The sequence below is a fragment of the Cuculus canorus genome, chromosome 6 (assembly GCF_017976375.1).
Source record: "Cuculus canorus isolate bCucCan1 chromosome 6, bCucCan1.pri, whole genome shotgun sequence".
Lineage (NCBI taxonomy): Eukaryota > Metazoa > Chordata > Aves > Cuculiformes > Cuculidae > Cuculus > Cuculus canorus.
Genome location: NC_071406.1, coordinates 39,404,219 through 39,426,461, shown reverse-complemented (window position 1 = coordinate 39,426,461; position 22,243 = coordinate 39,404,219). Strand labels below are relative to the sequence as shown.

Below are 22,243 nucleotides of genomic sequence, written 5' to 3'. Positions count from 1 at the left end.
CTGTATTATTTGATATTAAAATCTTGGCACTTTTCAAGGTAGCTGATAATTTGGAACAATAGAGACCACATGGAAACATTCTTTTTGTCCATATTGGTTAACAACTTGCACTGTTGATCCATTACCTTCGCCTAAGATACAATCAATACTTTACATTCATACGGAGCCTTTTGTCCCCCTCAAAGCCCAAAGCATTTTGCAAAACAAACACATGGCACTGCCCCTCCAAGACAATCCCTGGGGGTTGATTTGATTGTCTTGCTGAGTGGGAAAGAAGAGTCCCAGTCACTGACTGCATCACCAACATCTTTTTCTAGGGCACCTAGACTTTCCCTTGAGTTCTACCCACTCGAGTGGTAATCAGTATTAATCTTGCTTAATTTATGAAAGTAAATTAAGTTCCTGGATGAATTTTTACCCGGCACGTGGCTGGGCAGGATGGAAACAGCCTGGCTTGGGGGCTGCCTGGCACCAACTTTCCTCATTGAAGGACATCCCTTTGGCCCTCGGGGACTTCAAAACCCTCCGGCTTCCAAAAAAAAAAAAGGCATTTCTACATACTGCTTGCTAGGAAAAGGTCAGCCCCTGAGTGTTGTTCTACACAGGAGCACGCAGAGCTCACTTAGGGACACGTGTACCACAGATTTGTTTGCCAAAGGAAAGGCTGCCCTCAGCTTTGACAGGCTAGGGAAATCCTTGGGGGAGTTTCTGGGCAAAACACTCTGTGTTACAGCAGGAACGGGCTGGGGTGCAGCATGCTTATTGCAAATTAACTCAAACTGAGAAATAATGAGCAGCAAGTTTATATTCTGAGTAAATAAAGAGAGAAGGCTGGGTAAAATGTGGCTTGATATGCATAGAAATAAATTATTATTTACTCGCTTTTGTGCTCATGCCCTCAAAGATGAAGGCATTTGGATGGAATTATTAATATTTATAGCATATTACAAAGAATACCCATAAGAACTTTGCCTGAATACACGCTGTTTTACCAAGGTAAAACCTGTTGAAGGTCAAGGGGATCTTGTACTTGCTTGTGGAGGGCAGGGTCAGCCTCTTTACTTTGAAACCTGTATCAGCTGTGATAATTTAAAACTTTAATTAAAGACTCAGTGACAGATTATCTACAAAATGTCTTCCTGCTGCCCAGTATTTCATCACAAATGTCTCCAGAAGCCCACGCTAACGTGAGTAAGCACACTTGCCAGGAAGTATTTCATTGCGGACATGTTAGCTTTTATCTGTCTTGTTGGGTAACAAATCCTTTTGTTGGGGATTGGTGGCAACAAAAATTAAATTAAAAGCAAAACCAGACCCCAAACCGGAAATTTATAATGCTTATTCTCTTCATCCCTCAAGAAAATGAAAGTGCCGAGGTAAAGTCTACTTCAGCAATTGCGTTAATGTATGTGTAAATGGGTGAAGGCGCCTTTGAAATGCTCTGAAAAGAATTTCACACTTCAGAGAGGAGGAGAAGTTAACAATTCTATTGTGGCATTTATTGGAATTCCTAAATTAATTTCCCCGACACAGCTGTGCCCTAAAATCCCCCATGATGATGAATTTTTTGCTAATGCAGAGATTACTTTTGGACACAGTTCTGAAGGAGCACTTTGTAAACCTGAGAACAGAGGTTGTCGGGAACCCTGTGCTGCCCTTTCCTCACCTCCAGTCATCTCCAGCCTTTCCCCAAGCAGCTCCAAGGCTGCAGCTGGTTTTTCTTTCATGGAGAGATGGATGTACGTACAAGTGGCATGAAGCCCCCTTGGAGCAGTGGGCAAAGAACAGCCTATTACTAGTGTTGGACCTCCAAGGACACCCAGGGACTCCCTGATGGAGCACAGAGAACCATAGAATGCCCTGAGTTGGAGGGGACCCACAAGGACTATTGAGTCCAACACCTGTCCCTTGCACAGGACAACCCCAACGTTCACACTGTGGGGCTGAAGCTGTCGTCTGAATGCCTCTTGAATGTATCTACTCATACATCTACTCAACTCCCCCCTAGAAAGGGCATGTTGGAAGTGGGTGGTTTTGAACAAAGAAAGAAAATGCAATGAATTTCTCCCTTTGCGCATCACAGTAGGTGAGAGTTGTTCCAGGATGGCAAAGAAGAGGAACTCATTTAATCTGATTTACAGATTAATCCAGATTAACACACGGGAGTGATGATACGCTGAGGATCCTCCCCATCCCCGTGTCCTGCATCCTTGTCTAAAGGGTTGAAAGAAATGTAAAAAACAACTTCACAGCAACGCTTAAGGGCTTTAAAAAACACACATCCCGCCAATAATCAGGCTGAACTCACAGCTGTGGATGGATTAATGGGGAGGGACCAGCAGAGTTTGGAAGTGAAGAGTTCAGGGCTGGGTGAGAAGACCTGCCGGAGGTATGAGTAAGACCACACAAGCATGTCCACAGCCCTGGACACTAAAGGATGGGAACCTCGTGGGAGATTTTTACTCAGAAAGGTTTTGGTGTAAGCAGAGTGGATGGATGTTCTTGCTGAATCATAGAATCATAGAATAGTTTGGGTTGGAAGGGACCTTAATGACCATTTAGTTCCAACGCCCCTGCCGTAGGCAGGGACACCCCACTAGAACTGCAGGAGAACCTGGGGGCAGGAGGGACAGCACTGATGGTGGCAGCCATGAGCTTGATTTTAACAGTCATCGGCAAGTTTTAGATCCCGCAGAGGAGAGAGTTAAACGAGCTGACACACTTTTGTCTGGAGAACTCACAATGACTAGAAATAACAACTCGGGGCCATAATTCTGCAGTCTGTCACTACCAGGAAACGTGAAATCCAGTGACCTTTCATCTCCACGACAGAAATGCTGCACAACACCTGGAGCCATTGCCCTTAAAATCCACTCTGCCAAATCGGACGATGGGACGCGAAGGAGAAAATGTCCTTCTTTTCCCTCCTCACTCCCCGATTTTAGCCTCCCCGTGAACTCCGCCTGCTCGGCGTGTAATGCGGTATCCCCTGCTGAGCAGAGCCGGCTCTGCCCGAGCTACACCGCATTTAGCAAAGCGCAAGATAACAATTCTATTTCTTTTGACAATAAGGAATAAATCTCCAGAGCCACTTGTTCAGACTGCTCTTAAGTGATGGCAGAGGGAGGGAAATTGATATTGGCTTTTTATGAATCTTCAGGTCAGGTATGGTAGAATCAACAGATTTTCACATTAACCTCACTGCTTTACAGCACTTTTGCCCTTGGCAAGACGTAATTAAGGAAGGCATGAAAATCTATCTGAATGTATCGAGAGGAGATTATTCTCCCGTTAATGGCAGCAACAGCTAAACAAGCAGGCAAGCCATGCTGCTAGCAGGGTGCAGCAACGAAGCAGGGCTGTGTTTTAATCTAAAGCCAGGATTTTCCTTACCAAAATATTAAGGAGTAGCTTTCGAAATGAGGATCTGAGCTACATGTTGTGCTGGGGATTAACTTTTTTTGCCCCTAACAGCTGTATCCCTTGAGCTCCTCAGTTTGCCACTGTAAAATGATGACCAGAGGGAGTGAGACTAAGCTAAAATCTTTTCATCAGACTCAAACACGGCACTGTAACTGCCTTCACCGCTTTGGTAGAACACGAAAGCTACTGGATGGAAGGCAAAAAACCAAATAAATTTACAAAAGGGAAGGTTTCAGTCATTTAAGTGGGTCTGTCAGCTTGTGTTACCTTCATGCATTTGTGAAACCAAGCTTTAATTGACCGGCTGCACCGGAGAGCTGAAAGATAAAATCTTGGTCTCAAGACGAACAGACAACTTAAAGCGTTGCGATCCTTATTCATTAGGATGTGTCACAGGGATTCAGAGGGGGAAAAGACACAGCGATATCCGTTACTCCTTCACATGCACTTCCCAAAAGGCGAAGGGTGTGTGCCACACTCGGAGCAGCATCCAAGGGCATAACATAATTTGGTCATCACATTCCCTGTGACAACAGAGACTATCTCGGTGCCCACCACTCTCTATCACTACATGAATTACTTCATTTTACTTGTGAAGGATAAAACCAAAACTACAAGTGTTGGCCAACTGTTGGCCACTCAGCTCCAACTGCAGCAGGAGGGCAGAAAGTCAGGCCAGCTGGGGTTCCTGCATCTCATCTTTACAGCCAGGCTGGGACGCAAGGAGGGATTCGGCTCCCCTCCACAGTAACCCCCTGCAGATGTGCTCCTCAATCCCAAGGAACAGCTGTGCCACCGTGGCGCTGCTCCCCTTCACCCACGCTGGCTCAAACTGTGCGGGAAGCCCCAGCCTCCCCGGCCCCACAGACCAGGATCCCCTTGGCGTGTGGGCTGCTCTTTAAAGGAAGGTAATAAATATTTCCTTGCCTGAAAGAGGTTTCAGAGAACTTTGTATCTCCAACAGATAAGTGAAGAGAGGAGCAGAGAAGTTCCGCAAAACCATGGAAGAAGCCTCATGGCTTCTAGTTGAGTGTCCAAATCACTACAGTGTGCCCTGAGTCCCTCCAGCAGGTGACTGGTTCTCCTCCTGTCCTCATTCTCATCAGCAAGACCTGCTTCTTCCCCTTCCCTCCTCGTTATCTGGCCGCACAGACCGTATTTGGAAGCAAGACGCTGCCCATTCTCAGTCACCGGGGATGCTGGGGACTGAAACACAGAAAGCCACCGACCCTTCAAGTGGAGACGTCTGCATATTGAGGGAAATGAATCATAGAATGGTTTGGGTAGGAAGGGACCTTAAAGATCATCCAGTTCCAACCTCCCTGCAAGGACACTCTCCCACTGGATCAGGTTGCTCACGGCCCCATCCAACCTGTTCTTGAACACCTCCAGGGATGGGGCAGCCACAGCTTCCCTGGGCAACCTGTGCCAGTCTTCCATGGTCATGGTGGTGAAGGATTTTCCATGGTAGGAAAATCCAGCAACTCCTGGATCTGTGTGAGGCCACTTTTGAGTGGGGAAGCCTGACTGATGCTCACATTTGGATTCACATGATGCAAACCAGATGGGAAGGAATCGGCACCGTAAATGAAGGCGATTCAGTATGGCACCCGGTATTTGATGGGAACACAGAGGCCAAACACACATAAACAGCGCTTGTTCCGGTGGAAATGAGTCTGAACTACAGCGAAAGGCACAGCGATGGCCGGTGTTACTCCTCCCAGACACCAACCCAAGACATCAACCTTGTTGAGTGCGATGGGAAATCTCGCACCCAAGCACAGCGGGCCATACGCCAAGGCGGTGGATAGAGCTGGTTAACGTAACTTTTCTCTGAAATTCATCAACAACAAACCAATGAAATTTCCTACGAACATTTTCTGCTTTTCAACAGAAACATAAAACTCTGAACAAAAACCTTTCAAAGAATTTTTTCAGTAAAAATCATGGTTTCATATAAACCTCAGGTTGTCGAGTAGTATTTTTGGTGTAATTTTCAAGTTCAGCCGCAATTTTGACAATTCAGTAAAAATATTTTGCATTTCCAACTCCTTGCTCTTTCTCTGTCCTAAAGAGCAGAAAATGTGTTGAAAATGTTATTTCTTTGCAAACATTTTCATTTAGATCCAAAAGCAGCCATTACTCTTATCCAGCAGTGGTGATGTATGTAAGAGGAAATATATATGGACAGTGAATTCTAAACACAAGAAGATGAACCTAAGTAGCCATTTCTTATATGTTAGGAAAGCCGTGGAGAGGTTTATGTGACGCTAGCTCACCTTTTAATCTGCCTTCATATCTACGCTAGGAGAAAGGTGCTTTTCCAGAGACATATGTGCGTACAGGCTGCAGTACAAGACCGGGAAGACCTTCTTGGAAACAGATTTATATTCCAAAAGGGTACTTCCAGTCATCTGCAAACCTTTCTTGAAAGCATTGCTGAATCCGACTCCAATTCATGAAATCGTTTCAGCGGGACAATGAGGGCCAACGCTACACACGCAGACTCCGGCACACAATATTTTGGGCTTGGTGGGTGTCTTAGTGGCCCCCGTGGAAGTTTTGCCATCGATTTCAGTGAGTTTTCAACTGGATTTAGATAATCGTGGAATTATAGAATGGTTTGGGGTGGAAGGGACCTTAAAGCTCATGCAGTTCCAACCCCCTGCCATGGACAGGGACACCTCCCACTGGATCAGGTTGCTAAATAAACATTCATTTCTTAATTTTGGGATGAGATGACTCTCTCTTTTTTAATATACTTGATTTCACGTTAGACTAATTATGAGCAAATAACAAACACATGAAACATCTATCACCGATATCAAGACTCAATCCTATAAAGCCTTTCTCAAGTCAGCAATCCCATAACCTCCATGTGAAGACACAGGCCAGGAAGGGCAGCCTTAATTTTCACAGTTGCCACCTTGTAAGTGAAGCCTACGAGCAAGGAGAAGTGACACCCAACACCAGCCTGTGTCGATGGAAGCAAACCTTCTGGCAATGCATCAGTAACAACATTTGAATGGAATGTTTCCTTTAAATCTCTTTGTTAAAGCCAATACAGTACTTTCTTACCATTTTTGCAGACAGGACAACACTGCTCTGGTTCATAGACTGGGTTGACACACTCGGGGACTGCGCAGTCTGCTACAACACAGTGAACTTCATTGCTGGGCTCGCAGCGACACCATTCGCATGGCGAGGGCTAGGAACAAATCTAAAATTAGCCCATTTCCTCCCGTAGCTCACAAGTTTGCAACATTTCTATCTTGCCATAAGATAAACACATCAGCGTTCAATACCTCTCGACCGCATTCATTCATCATGGGTAATACATTAACCTAAAGGACAAAATAGCAACATCTGAAACAGGCAACCAGAACATTAGAAAAACCAGTGACCATGATACCCGTTTTCCCAGAGAGGCTGTGGGGGTTTTGAGCTTTCCTGAGACTTCAGGTCCCTTCGTGAAAAAGACTGAGCTGAAGCCACCAGGTCACATCTCACTCTACCCATCTGCTGTAACCTTACACATCCGTCCAGGAGCAGAGCAGATCTTTTTGGAAGATCATTAGTGGTGGTTCCTCCCAATAATGGGTGGATTCAGAAGGACAGGGTGATTTTCTCAGGTCATACCCGTATCTCATGTAGATCACCACTGTCGGAGAACCCAGAGATGTCAGAAAGATGCTGCTAGGTGGCCTGTCCACCTGCCAGCCTCTCAACGTGCTTTTAATTCTCATTTTTCAGGGCAGAGGAGAACAGTGTTATTATTGGAGTGGCAAAACCATTTTATCTTGTGTTTGTGCAGCACCTGCATCAGGAGTCTGTAAGAGGTCCCACAACATATCCATTAGGTCTGGTCCTGGCCCCATTCCTGCCTCTTTCGACAAGGTTTGTGAACAACTGCCTCACGTAGAAAATGTAAATAATTAAAAGCCTGAATAATTCTGCTGGAGTCAGGGAATTCTAGATTAAAACCCCCAGCTAAATGGTTTCACTTCAGCTCCTTCAATTCAAACAGGAATCTTTATCTACCTCTGAACAGTGGAGAGCTGTCGCTGCCTCACCCTTGGAAATAGGGTGAAAAGCAGAATGGTCAGCGTCCTAAGGTTCCCAGTGTCATGATGTGCGTGTAAGTGTGATGAAAGGATGACAACGCAGATAAAAAGGGAGAATAAGAGGAGAGTTTGAAAAGAAAATAACTTCCTTTTTGGTACGGGAAGGTTCAACACAAAGCTCCCAGTTCCGCAGCAACAGTAGGTCCATCACTAACACTTGAATGAGTAAACGTAGGTATTGGAAAACATTCTGGTTTCTGCTGCATTGGTGGGAATCTGCAGCAGTGGGAATTCCCCTATATTAAAAAACCCTGAGATGTAAAGGAAAGGAGGACTCATCCCCACGCGTTTCAGACCCTAGTGATGCGTCACTTGCTTTTACAAGACAGACACAACCTGTGTTTTACCTGTTTCTGGCAGGTAAAAAGCTTTTCCGTTCACCTCTAAGAAGCTCCATATGTCTCGTGTCAAATAATTTATTCCCAAGAATTTATTTCTACCTTAAAACGCACTAATTAAAGCTTCCCTTGCTTTGTCTCAGCATCTGCAGTCTATAATTCCCATCACCTCTCATTTGCTCACAGCTTTGGCAATTTAGATAAAATCAGCACTCCTTGAGCAAGGGAAGAAGTCTGTGGAGGTGGAATTCCTCTCTCTAATTATCTTTCCTCATTCAATCTCGCTTTGATTTCTGTCTGAAGCACCAGGAATCTAAATTCATTTGACTGACATTTCTTGTTCAAGGCTATTTAATAAGAAGAAACAATACAGAAGAAAATAGACAGAACTATTTGCTGGGGGATCGATAAGAAAATTGCTGCTTTGTTTTCACTCATTTTAATCGCTGATTATGTGGAGCAATAGAACTAGATCTTGTGATTTGTGGAGGCTTTCAGTGGCGTATCCTTCAGGACATCTTCACTATTACATTGGCTACAATGCTAAGAAATACGTGATGCAATTCCAGGACTGCTGCCCAATCTACAGCTTAGAGACGATCAGCACAAGAAGAAGATGCCCCTGAACAACTCTGCAACTGATTTAATGAGACGTGACATACACATCTTTTGGTTTTGCATTGTTGATGTGACCTGAAAATGGCACTGTAATAAACTACGATGTTGCTTGACACCGAAAGCAGCTTTTCAGGAGGGAATAATGGCACACTATTAAAGAAGGACAACACACCTCAGCGGGACAAGGAATGAACAGCCGGCAAAAGAAAAGGCTGCGTAGGCACCAACCACAAGACTTTTCTCAGCCACATCCTCTTCCCCATCTTATCAAGTTCGAGGTACTTGGCTTTGCCTCTAGAATCTTCCTCTATTTGATCGTTCTGTTCACTTGCCGGTGCCCCTCGCTGTGGCTCTTACTCAGGTGCTCACCTCCATGAAGAACTCTGGCCTTCCTATCTCTTATTTCCAATTCCTATCCGCTTACTTTATGACTTTCTCCCATGGGATGTGCTTCAGGATCAAACCCTGACCCTTTCAGAAAGGACTGGAGCGTGTCCAGAGAAGAGCAACGAAGCTGGTGAGGGGCTGGAGAACAAGTCTGACGAGGAGCGGCTGAGAGAGCTGGGGTTGTTTAGCCTGGAGAAGAGGAGGCTGAGGGGAGACCTTATTACTCTCTACAACTACCTGAAAGGAGGTTGTGGAGAGGAGGGAGCTGGGCTCTTCTCCCAAGGGACAGGGGACAGGACAAGAGGGAATGGCCTGAAGCTCCGCCAGGGGAGGTTCAGGTTGGATATCAGATATCTTCACAGAAAGAGTCATTGGGTACTGGAACAGCTGCCCAGGGAGGTGGTCGAGTCGCCTTCCCTGGAGGTGTTTAAGGAAAGGGTGGATGAAGTGCTTAGAGACATGGTTTAGGGACTGTTAGGAATGGTTGGACTCGATGATCCAGTGGGTACTTTCCAACCTGGTGATTCTGTGATTCTGTGACTTTACCCCAAGCACGCTGCCTGAGCATCTTTTTTATCGTTGCCTGTGTGCTCTGCATCCCAGCTATTAATGTCCCTGAAGCTACCCTTTTTATGGAATAACTATGGAATGCTGGCCAAAAAAAGTCCTCTATTTATTCACACAGGCATTTTGTAGAGCAAATGGGAACCAGTGAGGAACAGGGAACCAGTGAAAGCTGTCCCATCTGCCTCAAATGCTTTTCTTTTCCTCCCAATCATAGTAGTTACTCTTCTGTGGTCACCGGCGTTCCCACCTACATGCTGCCGCTTCGCTTGCTCTCTGCTCCAACACATGATTAGGAGCACTAACAGGATACACTAGGCAGCTCTGCCAATCTCTGCACGTCCCAGAGTCTGGATTTAAAGGTTTATCCCCCCTGGACAAAAGGGTGGTTTACACTTTTGTAGCCACTGAATTTCAAACACCAGCAAACATCAGTGCCTGAAAAGAAACTCTCATCCCTACTGGAAAACAAGGTGGAAAAAACACAGAGGGTTTCTGAAGTATGAAGGACAGAGGACACAAATCAGAGGTTATGCCATTCCCACATGGACACTGCAAATGTTTTACTGGTGTCCCTTAAACTGATATGCTAGAAAAAGCGTTAAGATTAAAGGATCATAAAAGGCTTGAGCCACAAGATGATGCATTCACTCTACTTGTCCAAGGCAGAAACATCCTAGATGACTCCCTAGGGAAGGATTTGTTAGGAAGGATTTCAAGAGATGCTGGTGCAGAAACATCCCTCTCACTATGTTCCAAGAGCAAAGGGCGTTCACGGTGCCCAGCCATAACACGGACACACGTCCACACAACTGCACGGCCCCTTACTCTTCAAGGCAGGTTTTAAAAAATGGAGCTATCATCGAAACCAGAGGAGCAAACTGGGTCCTATTGTACAGAAGGTACCAGCAGAGCAATTGGATTCGGGAAACCAGGTGCAAAGCACCTCAAATTATTTTTACCCAGTTTTCACTTACAACAAGGGGTGAGATCAGAGAGACCTTCAGATCTAGTGAGGAAATATGTTCTTTGATACTGTTGTCAGTGCAAAGGCCAAGCTGACCAAGATGGTGGGAAGCAGACACAGGATCATAGAATCACTAGGTTAGAAAAGACCTCTTAGACGATCGAGGCCAACCATACGACCAACATCTAACCACAACTCAAGGGCTTTTGAGAAAAGATGAAGGAGCACACAGACCACAAACGACCTTCTCAATCTCCACCCTGAACCCTACTGTCCTCTCCTTTGGCCAGCCACTTCAAAGAGACCAAGGAAGCACAAGGACGTACGCCCTAAAAGCCCCTGTTTATAACCACACCTAAGATCGTGGCCCAACTTCCATTTCTCTTCTGGACTGTTGATCTCAAGGAGGACTGTGACCCCAGGTTTGACGGGGAGGATAGGTTCATTCCCTGTTTCTACCATCTGCGCAGCACGGCAGCCGGAGGAAGGAGCCCGCGCCCATCCGGCTGCTTGATGGGAAAACCTTGGGCTCAGGTGCCACCAAATGGGAAACATCTGCGATCAGCAGAGTTTGTTAACAAAGAAAGAGAGAAGGGAAATTAAAACGGAGAATAGAGAATACGCGTGGCTAATAAAGATTTTATGTGCTTGAGCACATAATGATAAATTTGATAGATGATATAAACAAACAACCGAAAAAGGCAGCAAAGGACACACAATGAAAAGCAAGATTTACTCTGAGCAGGGGAGATGAGGAAGCCAAACAAGATGTGGATATTATTATCTCCTAATCTTCACTCTGGCTCCCACACACACCAGCTCCTCACCATTTTCACCCTCTTTCTGGAAGCACATGCCAGCATATGTAGGAATTATGATGGCTAAGATCATTAATTCCATCACAGTGATAAGGGGTTCCCTCTCCTATAGGGCCGGGCACCACGTGGGTCCTTCTTTAGACAGCTACTACGTTTCATAAAGCCACGGAAATTTCATACCTCTGAGAGGTCTACACTTCAGGGCTCCCGCAGGTCCTCAAATCATCCAGAAGATGGGTGGACAGAGACAATGCATGGTCAAACGGTTCTCCAGGAAAACAGCCTGAAAAACTACTCGTTTCCAAACTTAAGGGAGAGGTGGGGAAAGGAAAATTGAATTCAAAACTCAGGGTCTAAATCTACTCTTTTATGCCTTTCTACAGCCGTAAAGATCTGAATCAAATGATTTTTTACACCAAGGCAGCTGCTACAATCACACAAATAACCAACACACAACACTTCATGTTTTAAGGCAAGATCTTGCAAGAAGCTTCTTCAAGACCTAAGCTTTACTGCCTCTGAGCACCAAAATTCTCTTGTCCCAAATACTGAACCTTCCCTGTATTTCACCCTTAGCTCACGCCCTGTCCACAATGACAGCAGCCTAAGCCTCATCTCTGGTGTCGCAAATACGTGAAAGACTTTTCTGTAACACGTAGGTTGCCCTACAAAAGCTTATTACTGAGTAGTATGTATTCTTGAGTGAATGGAGGAAGAAAATATATATATATATATATATATGAAACATTTACTGCAGCCCTCCTCCTCCCTGCCTCCAGTAAGAATTTCTCCATCTACACGGCTGCTTGTCAATCACTTGGCTGCTTCTACACAAACATCTCTAGAGAGGTGGGAAGGGAGTGATTTACCTAAGATAAACGAAAAACTCTGAAGATGACATCTGATTGATACTTTTTCTTTAGCTGTTCTTCCTGTCAATCAGAAGCAATCTCCCGCAGCTTTTGCTCTGCTGTCACGTTCACCAGGCTGGCTGTGGCTTCCAAGCGCACTCCTTTCAGCCCGATACGCGGGCTGTCACCCAGCTCTGAAGAGATCTCAGAGCAGGTTTTCAGGCTGCAGTGTCCTCTGATCAGCGGTGATTAATTCAGCTGGCTTCACTCGCAGCGGGGCTTTGTGGCTCATACCCCTCCAGGAGCTGGGACGACGGTGCTCATTTTCCAAGCAGCCTTCTGAGAACAAGTGCTATTTGGCACCTAAGCATTTCAAGAGACAGTGGATCTTATATCACAGACCTGTTACTCCTTGAGGTTCTACGAACTGAGATGCTAGCTCGCGATTCCCTCCAGGCACAGCCACCTCCTGAGGCTTTGGAGCTCTCCTCACCTTTTCCAGGAAAGACTTTGAATTACCAAGTAGCTTCTCTGTACCCAAGTTTTCAGTCTCATGGAAGAAGGTTTACATCTTTGCTGGAGCTAGAGTACAGGATGCTCGAAGCTACCGCAAATTCTTGCAAATGCCTTCCAGTCATCTGTTCTGAGATGAAGTTATCAGGATTTACTGGGCTGCTCTCCTTCCTACACTCTCCAGCTAAGCCTGAAGAAGGTATCTGTAAAAGAATGCCCCATCATCCCACACTCAAAGATTTCATCTCAATGACAAGGTCCCATGAAGTGGTCACGGAAGGACCATGCCCTCGTGCTGCCTGACTATTCCACAACAGCCCTTCATCCCTCATACACAGCTACCAGCAATCAGCTAGAGAGTAATACAAACTTTACAACCACTCTATCGCAAACACTTGACATTTCTTTTGAGGAAGGAAACAGAAAAGCTTCATGTGTTTACAACCATCTAATCGTGGTACAATAGGCACATACTGATCATCATGCAGGGGCTGTTCAAGTTCGTAGGAGACAATCTAAGTATTTCCATCGAATTGAATAGATCCGCTATTGGGGCCGGCGATGCTTTTCGCAGTCAAGTAGGTGTATTTACAAAAGGAGCAGAATGAATGGAGAAACTGGTTTGCTCGGCTGGAATCTGAAGTGGTGTATAACCAAGAAATGAAGCCAGTGGCCTTGCTTTCTGAACCCCACGGAAACCCAAGGATCCATCACACCAGAGCAAACGAAGAGCAGGCTCTGGGGCTCTTAGTATCACAGCAAACCTTAATTAGGTGCGCGAGCTCCCACCTCCTTTAAACACTAAAAAGAAAATGGGGAATAAGTACAGGTCTTTTCTAGATTATATTGCAAGGGGAGAAAGTTTTGATGGTAGTTTTAGTGAATATGGAGTTGCAAAGCTTTCTCCCCCTTCGAGAACACGTTAGAAGTACAAACTCCTTAAAAAGAAGGAGATGCCACTTCCATTTCTCCTGATGTCAAGGGAGTTTTGAAGGCAATGGATCCAACCTGGTACCCTCGCAAACACTTCAACTTAGATTTGGATCCGCTGGCTGTATCCACATGGAGCTCCTGCCTGTATGACCATGGGAAGGACTGGATTTTTTCCCATTCCCTGTGAGTACTGGGCTCCAAGCGAAGGAACGCTGAAAACCATCACTGCTGCCAATCTCTCCATCTTTTAGTTCTCAAGAGAGTGTGTGCGAGCACTCATACAGATAATCACATTCAGTCTCCCCTCTCAGACAGGCTCGACTGATGGCATCCTGCTCCATGCAGATAAAACAGCAGGAAAAGCAGAGTGATGTAAAGCGAAGTCTGTCAAATTGGGCACTTATATCTTAAGAGTAGCTGTAACTTTTAATGGCACTAAGGACAATGGCAATTCTGATGGAAATGATTTCTGTAGCTACAGTTTCAGGTGGTGAATTTATTGGCAGGAAGCAAGACAGGGAAGAAAGTTAAAAAAGACCTGATGAATAAAATCGGAGGCAAAAGCGGTTTCCGCATTACAGCTGAGGTGCGAAGTCATAAACCAGGGGAGATGAATGAAAAAGAAACCGGGATAGCATTCATCGAAGATACTCCTGCCGTCGAAATTAGAATCATTTTCATTGTTATTGAAATTGCCTGTGATCTCAGGCAGATCGGCAGGAGATTGCAAGAAAGTTCAAAGAAAGCTTTCAACTGGGAAATTTTGGAGGTGCCAACCTGGGGGGAATGGGCCAGCGAGTCCCACCTGAGCCGCCTGCTCCTCTTCTGGGCTGCGCACTGTGCCTTTCCTATTAGCAGCGCATAAACAACCACCTGAATTGTGTTTAAAACTCAGTAAATGGCTCTTTTTTTATGTGTGAGCCAGTAGAGGAACTTGCACGGGGGAAAAAATATTCACTCATTGTTGTCACTTACTTAAAAAATACAAATCAACCATCCAGCTAGTGGAGACCCAACATCAACTACGCTACAGAAACCGTAATGACTCGGATTTTCCACAGGTGGAAAGCTGCTCAAATAAACAATCCAGTGAGCGATTAGAAATGAGTACAATCACTGAAAACACCATCAGGTTGCAAATCATTTTGCAACCGGGAAAAAACTACGAAGTCATTAGATAATTTATTTGCAGTGAAAAACTGGAGCCGTGTCCTACTTCTGTGGAGCACGAGCAAAACAAATGAACTGTGCCATCCGAACGGTGAAAAATGCTTGCACCACACTGCAGCTGGGCTAAAACAAGGAGCTGGCTTCCAAGAAGCAGCAGGTGGATACTGAGATCCTGGATTTCTAAGAGAGGCCCCGACACGCGCACAAACATTACTAACGCAAGACTGCAATGAAGTGACACATTCCTCACTCAGTGGAAAGGATGAGACAGTTGTAGTATATAACTGTAAATATCTTCTCTAAACCGCGACTCCGTCCTGTACTCGGAGCAGCCCTCTACCACAAGGAAGTTGAAGATGGTTTGTCTGTTTTCTTTGCCTACAGACGCTGCAGCTTTCCAGTCAAAGTCTGATTTTAGTTAATCCTAACTGCTGCTTATCTATTCACAGCTACGAGAACCTGACCTGGCTGGGATTCTGGAGATGGAAAGGCATGAAGATCGTAGAATCATAGAATGTCCCGAGTTGGAAGGGACCCACAAGGATGATCAAATCCAACCCACTGCACAGGACAACCCCAACACTCGCACCATGGGACTGAGGGCGTTGGCCACATGCCTCTGGAATATTGTCAGGCTTGGTACCGTGACTGCTTCCTCGGGAGCTGTTCCAGGGCTCCACCACCCTCTGGGGAAAGAAGAGCCTTCTCCTGATATCCAACCTAACCCTCCCCTGGCGCATCTTCCTGCCATTCCCTTGGGTCCTATCATTGTTGCCAGAGCGCTCAGCATCTTCTCCTCCTCTCCTCCACGTGAGGAAGCTGCAGATCACCATGAGGTCTCCCCTGAGTCTTCTCTTCCCCAGGCTGAACAGACCAAGTGACTTCAGCCACTCCTCTGGACACTCTCCAGTAGCTTTATATCATCTTTTACACTGTAGCGGCCAAAACTGCACATGTTGCTCAAAGTGGGGCCTCATCAGTGCAGAGTAGAGTTGGAGTACAGCGTGACTGTAGATGCTGTTATCCTCCCAGGTCATGTATACCTCCCCTCAGCCCCACACCGTGCCTGTCCATACCTGGGAACAACATCAGCCTTGCCCTCCTTGCCAGATGAGGGAGAGAAACACAGAAGAAACGTCTCACCGTGGGTATCCTGGGCCACATCTGATGAGTCAGGATTGTCATGGCATTGGGAGCCTTGTGCTCACACATTTGCTACCTGCCACACAACTTGATAGGTTTAAAAAACTCCTGGAACCCCATCTGGGTTGGTTTGGAGAGAGACTTTTTCCATGGCCCTTTTTCCATGGGACCTGCCCATCTGCAGTCTTGTGGTTGCTCTTCTCTCCCAAGAGCAGCAGTAGAGCTTTCGGTAACAACATGACTTTGCACTTCTTCCCCAAGAAAGCGCTCTTTGTTTTGATATATGTCTCATTTTATTCCTTACAATACCTGCACCTCACCTACCCTGGGGCCGAGGGGGATGGAGCTCTCTATTACTTTGGTGATAATTTTAATGACTCTATTACAACAGTTTTTCAGTCCAGACGTGCTCAGTGCACAGGGAACAGGACTCCTTTTGAAAGGTTACGGATATGACAGATGGAACCACAGCTCTAACGCGCAATATGCAGCCCCGTTCGGACACAGACAAAATGTTTGTGTGTTCTTCACATGTGTTAAGCTCCTTTGAATATCAATCGGGAAAGCGAGCCCAGCTGGCGGCTTCCTGCTCTCCATTCCCCCCCTGTCAGCTCTTGTAGTGAAGGAGCCTTGTCTGGAAGAAAGCCCTCTGGGGCAGGAGAAAGGAACCAAGGACCTGGTCAGAAGGGCAATCCCTTTTACATGTGCTTTCCCTGTGCCTAAATCCATTCTTTCCTTCTTCATTCATGCCTAAACATAGGAGAAGGTGGTGATATCAGCGATACGCACTAATAAAGTATTGGATTTGTGTTAAGGAAGCAGATGTAACACCACCAGCCATCACTGGGAAGGAGATTTGGATCTTGGTTCCCCATTCCTGCTCCTGAAACTTTCCTTCTGGATCATCAGATGCACATCCCGCAGCCAGGTAGATTTACACCAGTGACAGTTTGGGCCCTGTGACTCTTTTACTCACCAGGTACCCAGATGACGGCTCTTTGGCCAGACTGAATGCCATCTCTGGAGTCAGTCTGCCTTGTCTGAAGACATTCTCCGTGTTTGCACACAGCTCAGGCAGCTGGAAATAATCACCCTGGCAGATGACTCCTGGCTGGGTCACGGAAGCCAAGGGAAGATGCGACCTCTTCTTGCTGTAGGCTCCACACTGCAGATTCCAGTGCTTTATCACCCTCAGTCTCAGCGTTTTGCACCTCTTGTGCCCCCAGGGAAGCCAGTCCCACCTTCCAGGGAGCTCCTGCGTCCCACTGGCACATCAATAAGCTCCCTCCTTTCCAAATTTGCTCTTGCTCACCTCTGCTGAACTCAGGATTCCCTCCAGCATCGGAGCTGGAGACGAGCTCATTACTGATCCCCATTAACACGCTCTGCTGCCACATGGCACTCATCTCCTCCCAAGAAAAGATGCATTGGCTGAACCTAAGTCAGTGTCCAAGGAGCCACTAGGAGTAGACTTGTTTTTTATCTTTACAGTGCCGAGGGTATAGAAGCTCAGAGGTGCTAAGTATCCATGACTACATCTACAAGCACATCCCCTTCTCCTTCGCTGTTTCCAGGCTGTGCTTCAAAGCCCTGTCCTGCCAAGCAGTGAGCTGAGGTTGTACCCGTGGGTTCACATCATCCCTCTGCGCCGTTTTGCTATGATTTTAGAATCGTAGAATGGTTTGGGTTGGAATCAATCTTAAAGCCCATCCGGTTCCAAACTCCCTGCCATGGCAGGGACACCTCCCACTGGATCAGGTTGCTCAAAGCCTCATCCAACCTGGCCTTGAAGGTCTCCAGGGATGGGGCAGCCATGACTTCTCTAAGCAACCTCTCCCAGGTTTTGGTTTCCTTTGTTCCTGTGCTTTGACATTGGTCCTTTTTTCGTTGCATGTTAAGAGATGGGAGAAGATCAAACACATCGTATCAAACACTGACCTGTTCCTCATTGCTTTTTTTCTTTCATTCTCCACTATCTGTGCTTTTTTGATAGCTCAGCATAATTTCCTACTTCCTGGCAGCTGGCAAGGAACATTAGACTTTATGGAAGCTCCCTCAGGGAGATCCTGATCTCAGGTCAGCATCATGCAAACTCCAGAGAGGAATATCCAACTGGTACTGAACTTCACACCAGTGCGACATTCCCAAGGGCCACTTCTGATCCACGGTGCTCCAGCACCAGTTCATAGCAGCAGAGAACCTGCTCCACCAAATAAATTGGCTCTTTACTGGAGGGCACTGTGGATAAAGTGTTTTTCCATATTCCCTTGTCTGCTGCTTGCATCCAGTTGCTATTGCTCAAACCCTCCAGAGAGAAGCCAGTAGGATCTGGAAGGTTTCTGTCCCTCAGAGAACATTATCACACTCAGCTATGAGCACAAGCTGGGAAGGATACGAAGTGAAAACAGGTTCGAATAGATCATCTGTGATGACAGAATACGCTGGGGTCTGCTAACATAGGGAGCACACTGTGTTAGCCCCCAGGGAGAAAGGTTTTCCTGCATGGAATGACCACAGTTAATAGACTGAGAGTTTCCCTGCTTTGGGGAGTTGTTTCAAACCCTAACGCTCCTCCAAGCATACCAATTTTATTGTAATTCCTGAGGAATTACCTCTCTGCTGTACCACAAAACAAGGGAGCCCAACGCTACGTGCATTTTTATTTTGCAGCTAGACCAAGCATTGTCACTACATGACTTATCTAATTATAGTCTTAAAAACAATAACTAGGATAATTAGCTAACCGAGCATTATTTTTAATGAAGGCAATTCCACACAAAGCACTTTCCAGCAGCAACAAATACACACCTGCACTTTCCCTCACTTTGGTAGGAAATAGTCGTCCAAAGGACTTCTTGCCAAATGATGTGTCAACATTTCCATGGACAACATTCCTCCTCAGGAGCTGGTGACCTGAGGACTTCATGCTCACCAGCCCTACAAAACCCCTCTTGGGTGACAGAGATGGACATGTCTTGGGAGAGCCAAAGGCTGAGCGCTTCTCTCTTTGGCCTCACTGAACATTGCATGGTAATAAAACCTCAGCCTTGATTTTACTGCTCTTGGAAGAAGCTGGTAACAGTCGCACCAACTAAATATCCCATTTTCTTGACAGCATAGCTGCAGCAGCAATAGAGGTGAGAGGAAGTGCCAGAGCCTCCTCTCTGGCTGTGCAGAGACACCTCCTCTCTTTCAGTAGCTCTCTGGACAGCCCCCAGTTTGGGAAGCAAGCAGAGCTGATGGGCTATTTCTTGGAACGCATATCTGAAAGCTCAGCCACGGCTTTGGTGGTACAAACACAGGGCACGTGTTTATTCCCGTGTCATGTTTACTGGAAACCCACCAATTCCTGAGGCTGCACACACAGGCCAAATTCTGCACCAGTGCACTGTGATTAAAACACTGGGGCTTGGACTTAATTCCTGGCGATTTTGAATCCTGCTGACGCTCAAATTTCGGGTCTCATCTATTTCGATGAGGAGCTTTGAGAGAGTATGTGTGTAACGCAGCCGGTGCCACTGAGCTCTGGGAGCCTCCAGAAATTACTGTGATCCAGGGAAAACAGCAACGTGGATTCCCCGTAGCCAGATTCTGAATACAGCCCATCTTCTTTCACTTCTCGTAACAATATACTTGTGCATAATGTAATATATGTGTTATAGAATCAGTAGCTAAGTACATAACGTAATTTAAGAAATAGCTATCACTGTAGACCAATATGTGACATGCCTATCTATTTAAGTATGTTTTCTTGGTACAAATTATGACAGAAGTACAGTAAGTCAGTAATTTCAGATTCCTTTGCATAGGCGCTGTCACTGTAATTTTGCCAGGAGGGAGATAATAAATCATACTTTTCCATCTGACTGATGTTCTGTTTCCCCTGTCTGATTTCAATGGCTGTGTGCAATCTTCAGAGCTGGCATTGTTCATGGCTCCTTTTATTAAAGCACAGGCACGTTATTGAAATTTCTTTTGTATTATGATTTTCGAGCCGTATGTGAAATTGCAGAACACACAAGAAGAAGGAGGGGGAAAAAAAAGCCCTACTCGTTAGAGTCACGGTAGAAAAAAAAAACCAACTCTGCTGTATGTACCTTGGTGAGAAAAATGCCAATATTAAAATCAGGGCCCCACGCCCTTGGGGTAGTAATCACTTTCTTGTAATTTAAGAGCAAAAAGCTAAACCTTACTAATGATTTGGATGAGTGGTTGGTATACTACCAAAAGGATTTAATAATGCTAGCTCGCGCGGTGATGAGCTTGCCATGATTTGAGTGCTTTCCAAGATTTACCGAATGCTCCTATTATAGAGGAGAAAACCCAGGAAAGAACCTTCCTTCCCTCCCCGCTTTGTTTTTCTAGTGACCTGACGATTTACGGCGTCGTATCTCTGTTCTCTCGGGTGGATATACTGCAGTATCCACCCTCCCAACCTGCAGGTGGACAGGGCTGAGGGGCTCTCCAAGCAGCCCCCGCACCACAGCAGGCACTGGAAGGTTCTACGCTTCCTCCCCTCACCCCAGGGCTGAACCACCCCTTGTTTTTCACCTAACAGCATCATCCCATCAGTAATGCTCTGGGAAGATCGCAAGTGTTTCATTCATATTTGATAAGGTTGCTGAGTGGTCAGAGCAAGGGTAGGAGTTTGCACCACTTAATTTCTATTCCTGTCATGGTTTTGGGGGTGGGGAGTCACTTTTTGGTTTCATTGCCTCCTTTTCTCCAGCAGCAAAACGGACACACTGCATTTCAGGGACTGAGAGATGCCGAGATAGCAGCTCTTGCATGTACTAACGCCTTTTGATGAGAGGCCTTACTTTGTTAAGTTATAGTGAGATAATTGCATTAATAAAACATTTTTAAAGAGCATTAACAAAGGCGAAGGAGGTATCTCTATTCCAAAGTAGAAGTTTCCATAATGAGCTGCGAATTAGCATATGATAAAGCTATGCTTCTGTAGTCCCTCATTTATTTTGGATTCTGATTATACCCCAAAGATCTCTGTTAGTGCCACGATCCCTACTGTGCAAAGTGCTGCTCGAGAAGACAAAGTCAGGAGATACAGAAGCCCTAACTGAAGGATTACATGTGATTTGTGGAAAAAACAAAGCAATGAACCTAAGATATAGTGGCAGAAAACATTGCAAAGAAAAATAAAGTAGAACTCCAGCAGTGAAATCCTGGATCTCTTCAAGTCAGTGGAGATTTTGCCTTAGAATGAAGCTAAAATTTCCCCTTTCCTGGTTTTATTTTTCACAGTGCAGGGGCCTACCCAGAGGCAAGGGTTTTTCTCCCACCCCTCCACACCTGCGCTTGATGCAAAGAACAGACAAGGAGGTGGAGAAGTCATTGGGAAAGGCATTGGGAAGATGAAAGGCAGCAGCAGAGATTAAGTATTGGCAGAGCCAATGGTTGGAAGAAATTGCAGGTCTGCGCTTGGCAGATTGCAGGGCACTCACTGAAAAGCACTCAAAAAATGTCATAGAATCATAGGTTAAGGTTGGAAGGGACCTCAAAGCCCATCCAGTTCCATCCCCCTGCCATGGGCAGGGACACCTCCCACTGGATCAGGCTGCTCAAAGCCCCATCCAACCTGGCCTTGAACGCCTCCAGGGATGGAGCAGCCACAGCTTTCCTGGGCAACCTGGGCCAGGGCCTCACCACCCTCAGGGGAAAACATTTCTTTCTAATATTTAATGTCCTTGATGTTCAGAGCTGTTTCCAAGCTCAAATTTACAACTGCAGGTTGAAGCTGCTCTTCTGTCATGAAGAATACCAGGAAGGCCAAGCTGTGATGCCAAAACCTCCCTTTTTCCCACCCAAAGGATGACTCGCTCCATGTCCCACCAGGCAAAAGGAGATATTTTTAAATCTGTGGATGGAAAAATTGTGCCACTGACTTTGAGGAGGATGGCACCTTGCTACTGAAACCCATGTCACTGGGACTCACTCTCCTGCAGGGACAAGGAGCAGCTCCTGCCTGTAGGGTGTAAAATGAAGAGAACCTTTCAAGATGTGGGCTTGACAACCTCTTGTGAACCGACTGTGCATTTCCCAGCAATGGTATTTTGCCACAAATTCACAGAGGTCCATAGAAAGAAGGTTGTTCTGGATATGCCCGTATCGGGTGAGGAGAAATCTAGGAAGTCCAGGAGAAATTATGGACTTCTCCAACTGACAATCTAATCTTTTTCAATTGGCTCCGAGCTGTGCCTACCTTAAACCACGCCATAAATTGCATTCCTCCAATCTGGGTAGGTGTGCGCTTTTCTGTCAGTAAGTTATGCAGGAGAGTGAAAACTAATCAGCGCTTCGGCAAACTGTTGTCTCACTGACATTTGCAGGATTCCTCCGTAAGCTGCCAGTGAACATCCATCACGCCGGCAGTACG

General features: G+C 46.0%; 1 protein-coding gene across 5 annotated transcripts in view; it reads right to left on the bottom strand.

Annotated features, from left to right (window-relative positions):
* Positions 1–22,243, bottom strand: part of VWC2L (von Willebrand factor C domain containing 2 like) — a 208,004-nt gene that overhangs the window by 30,822 nt on the left and 154,939 nt on the right. For 4 of the 5 annotated variants that reach the window (XM_054069933.1, XM_054069934.1, XM_054069932.1 and 1 more), the window contains one exon: positions 6,502–6,631. The exons of the other annotated variant lie outside the window; for it this stretch is intronic. In XM_054069933.1, the coding sequence (XP_053925908.1) occupies positions 6,502–6,631 (130 nt within the window). The remainder of the gene's footprint in view (positions 1–6,501; positions 6,632–22,243) is intronic. 5 annotated transcript variants of the gene reach the window in all.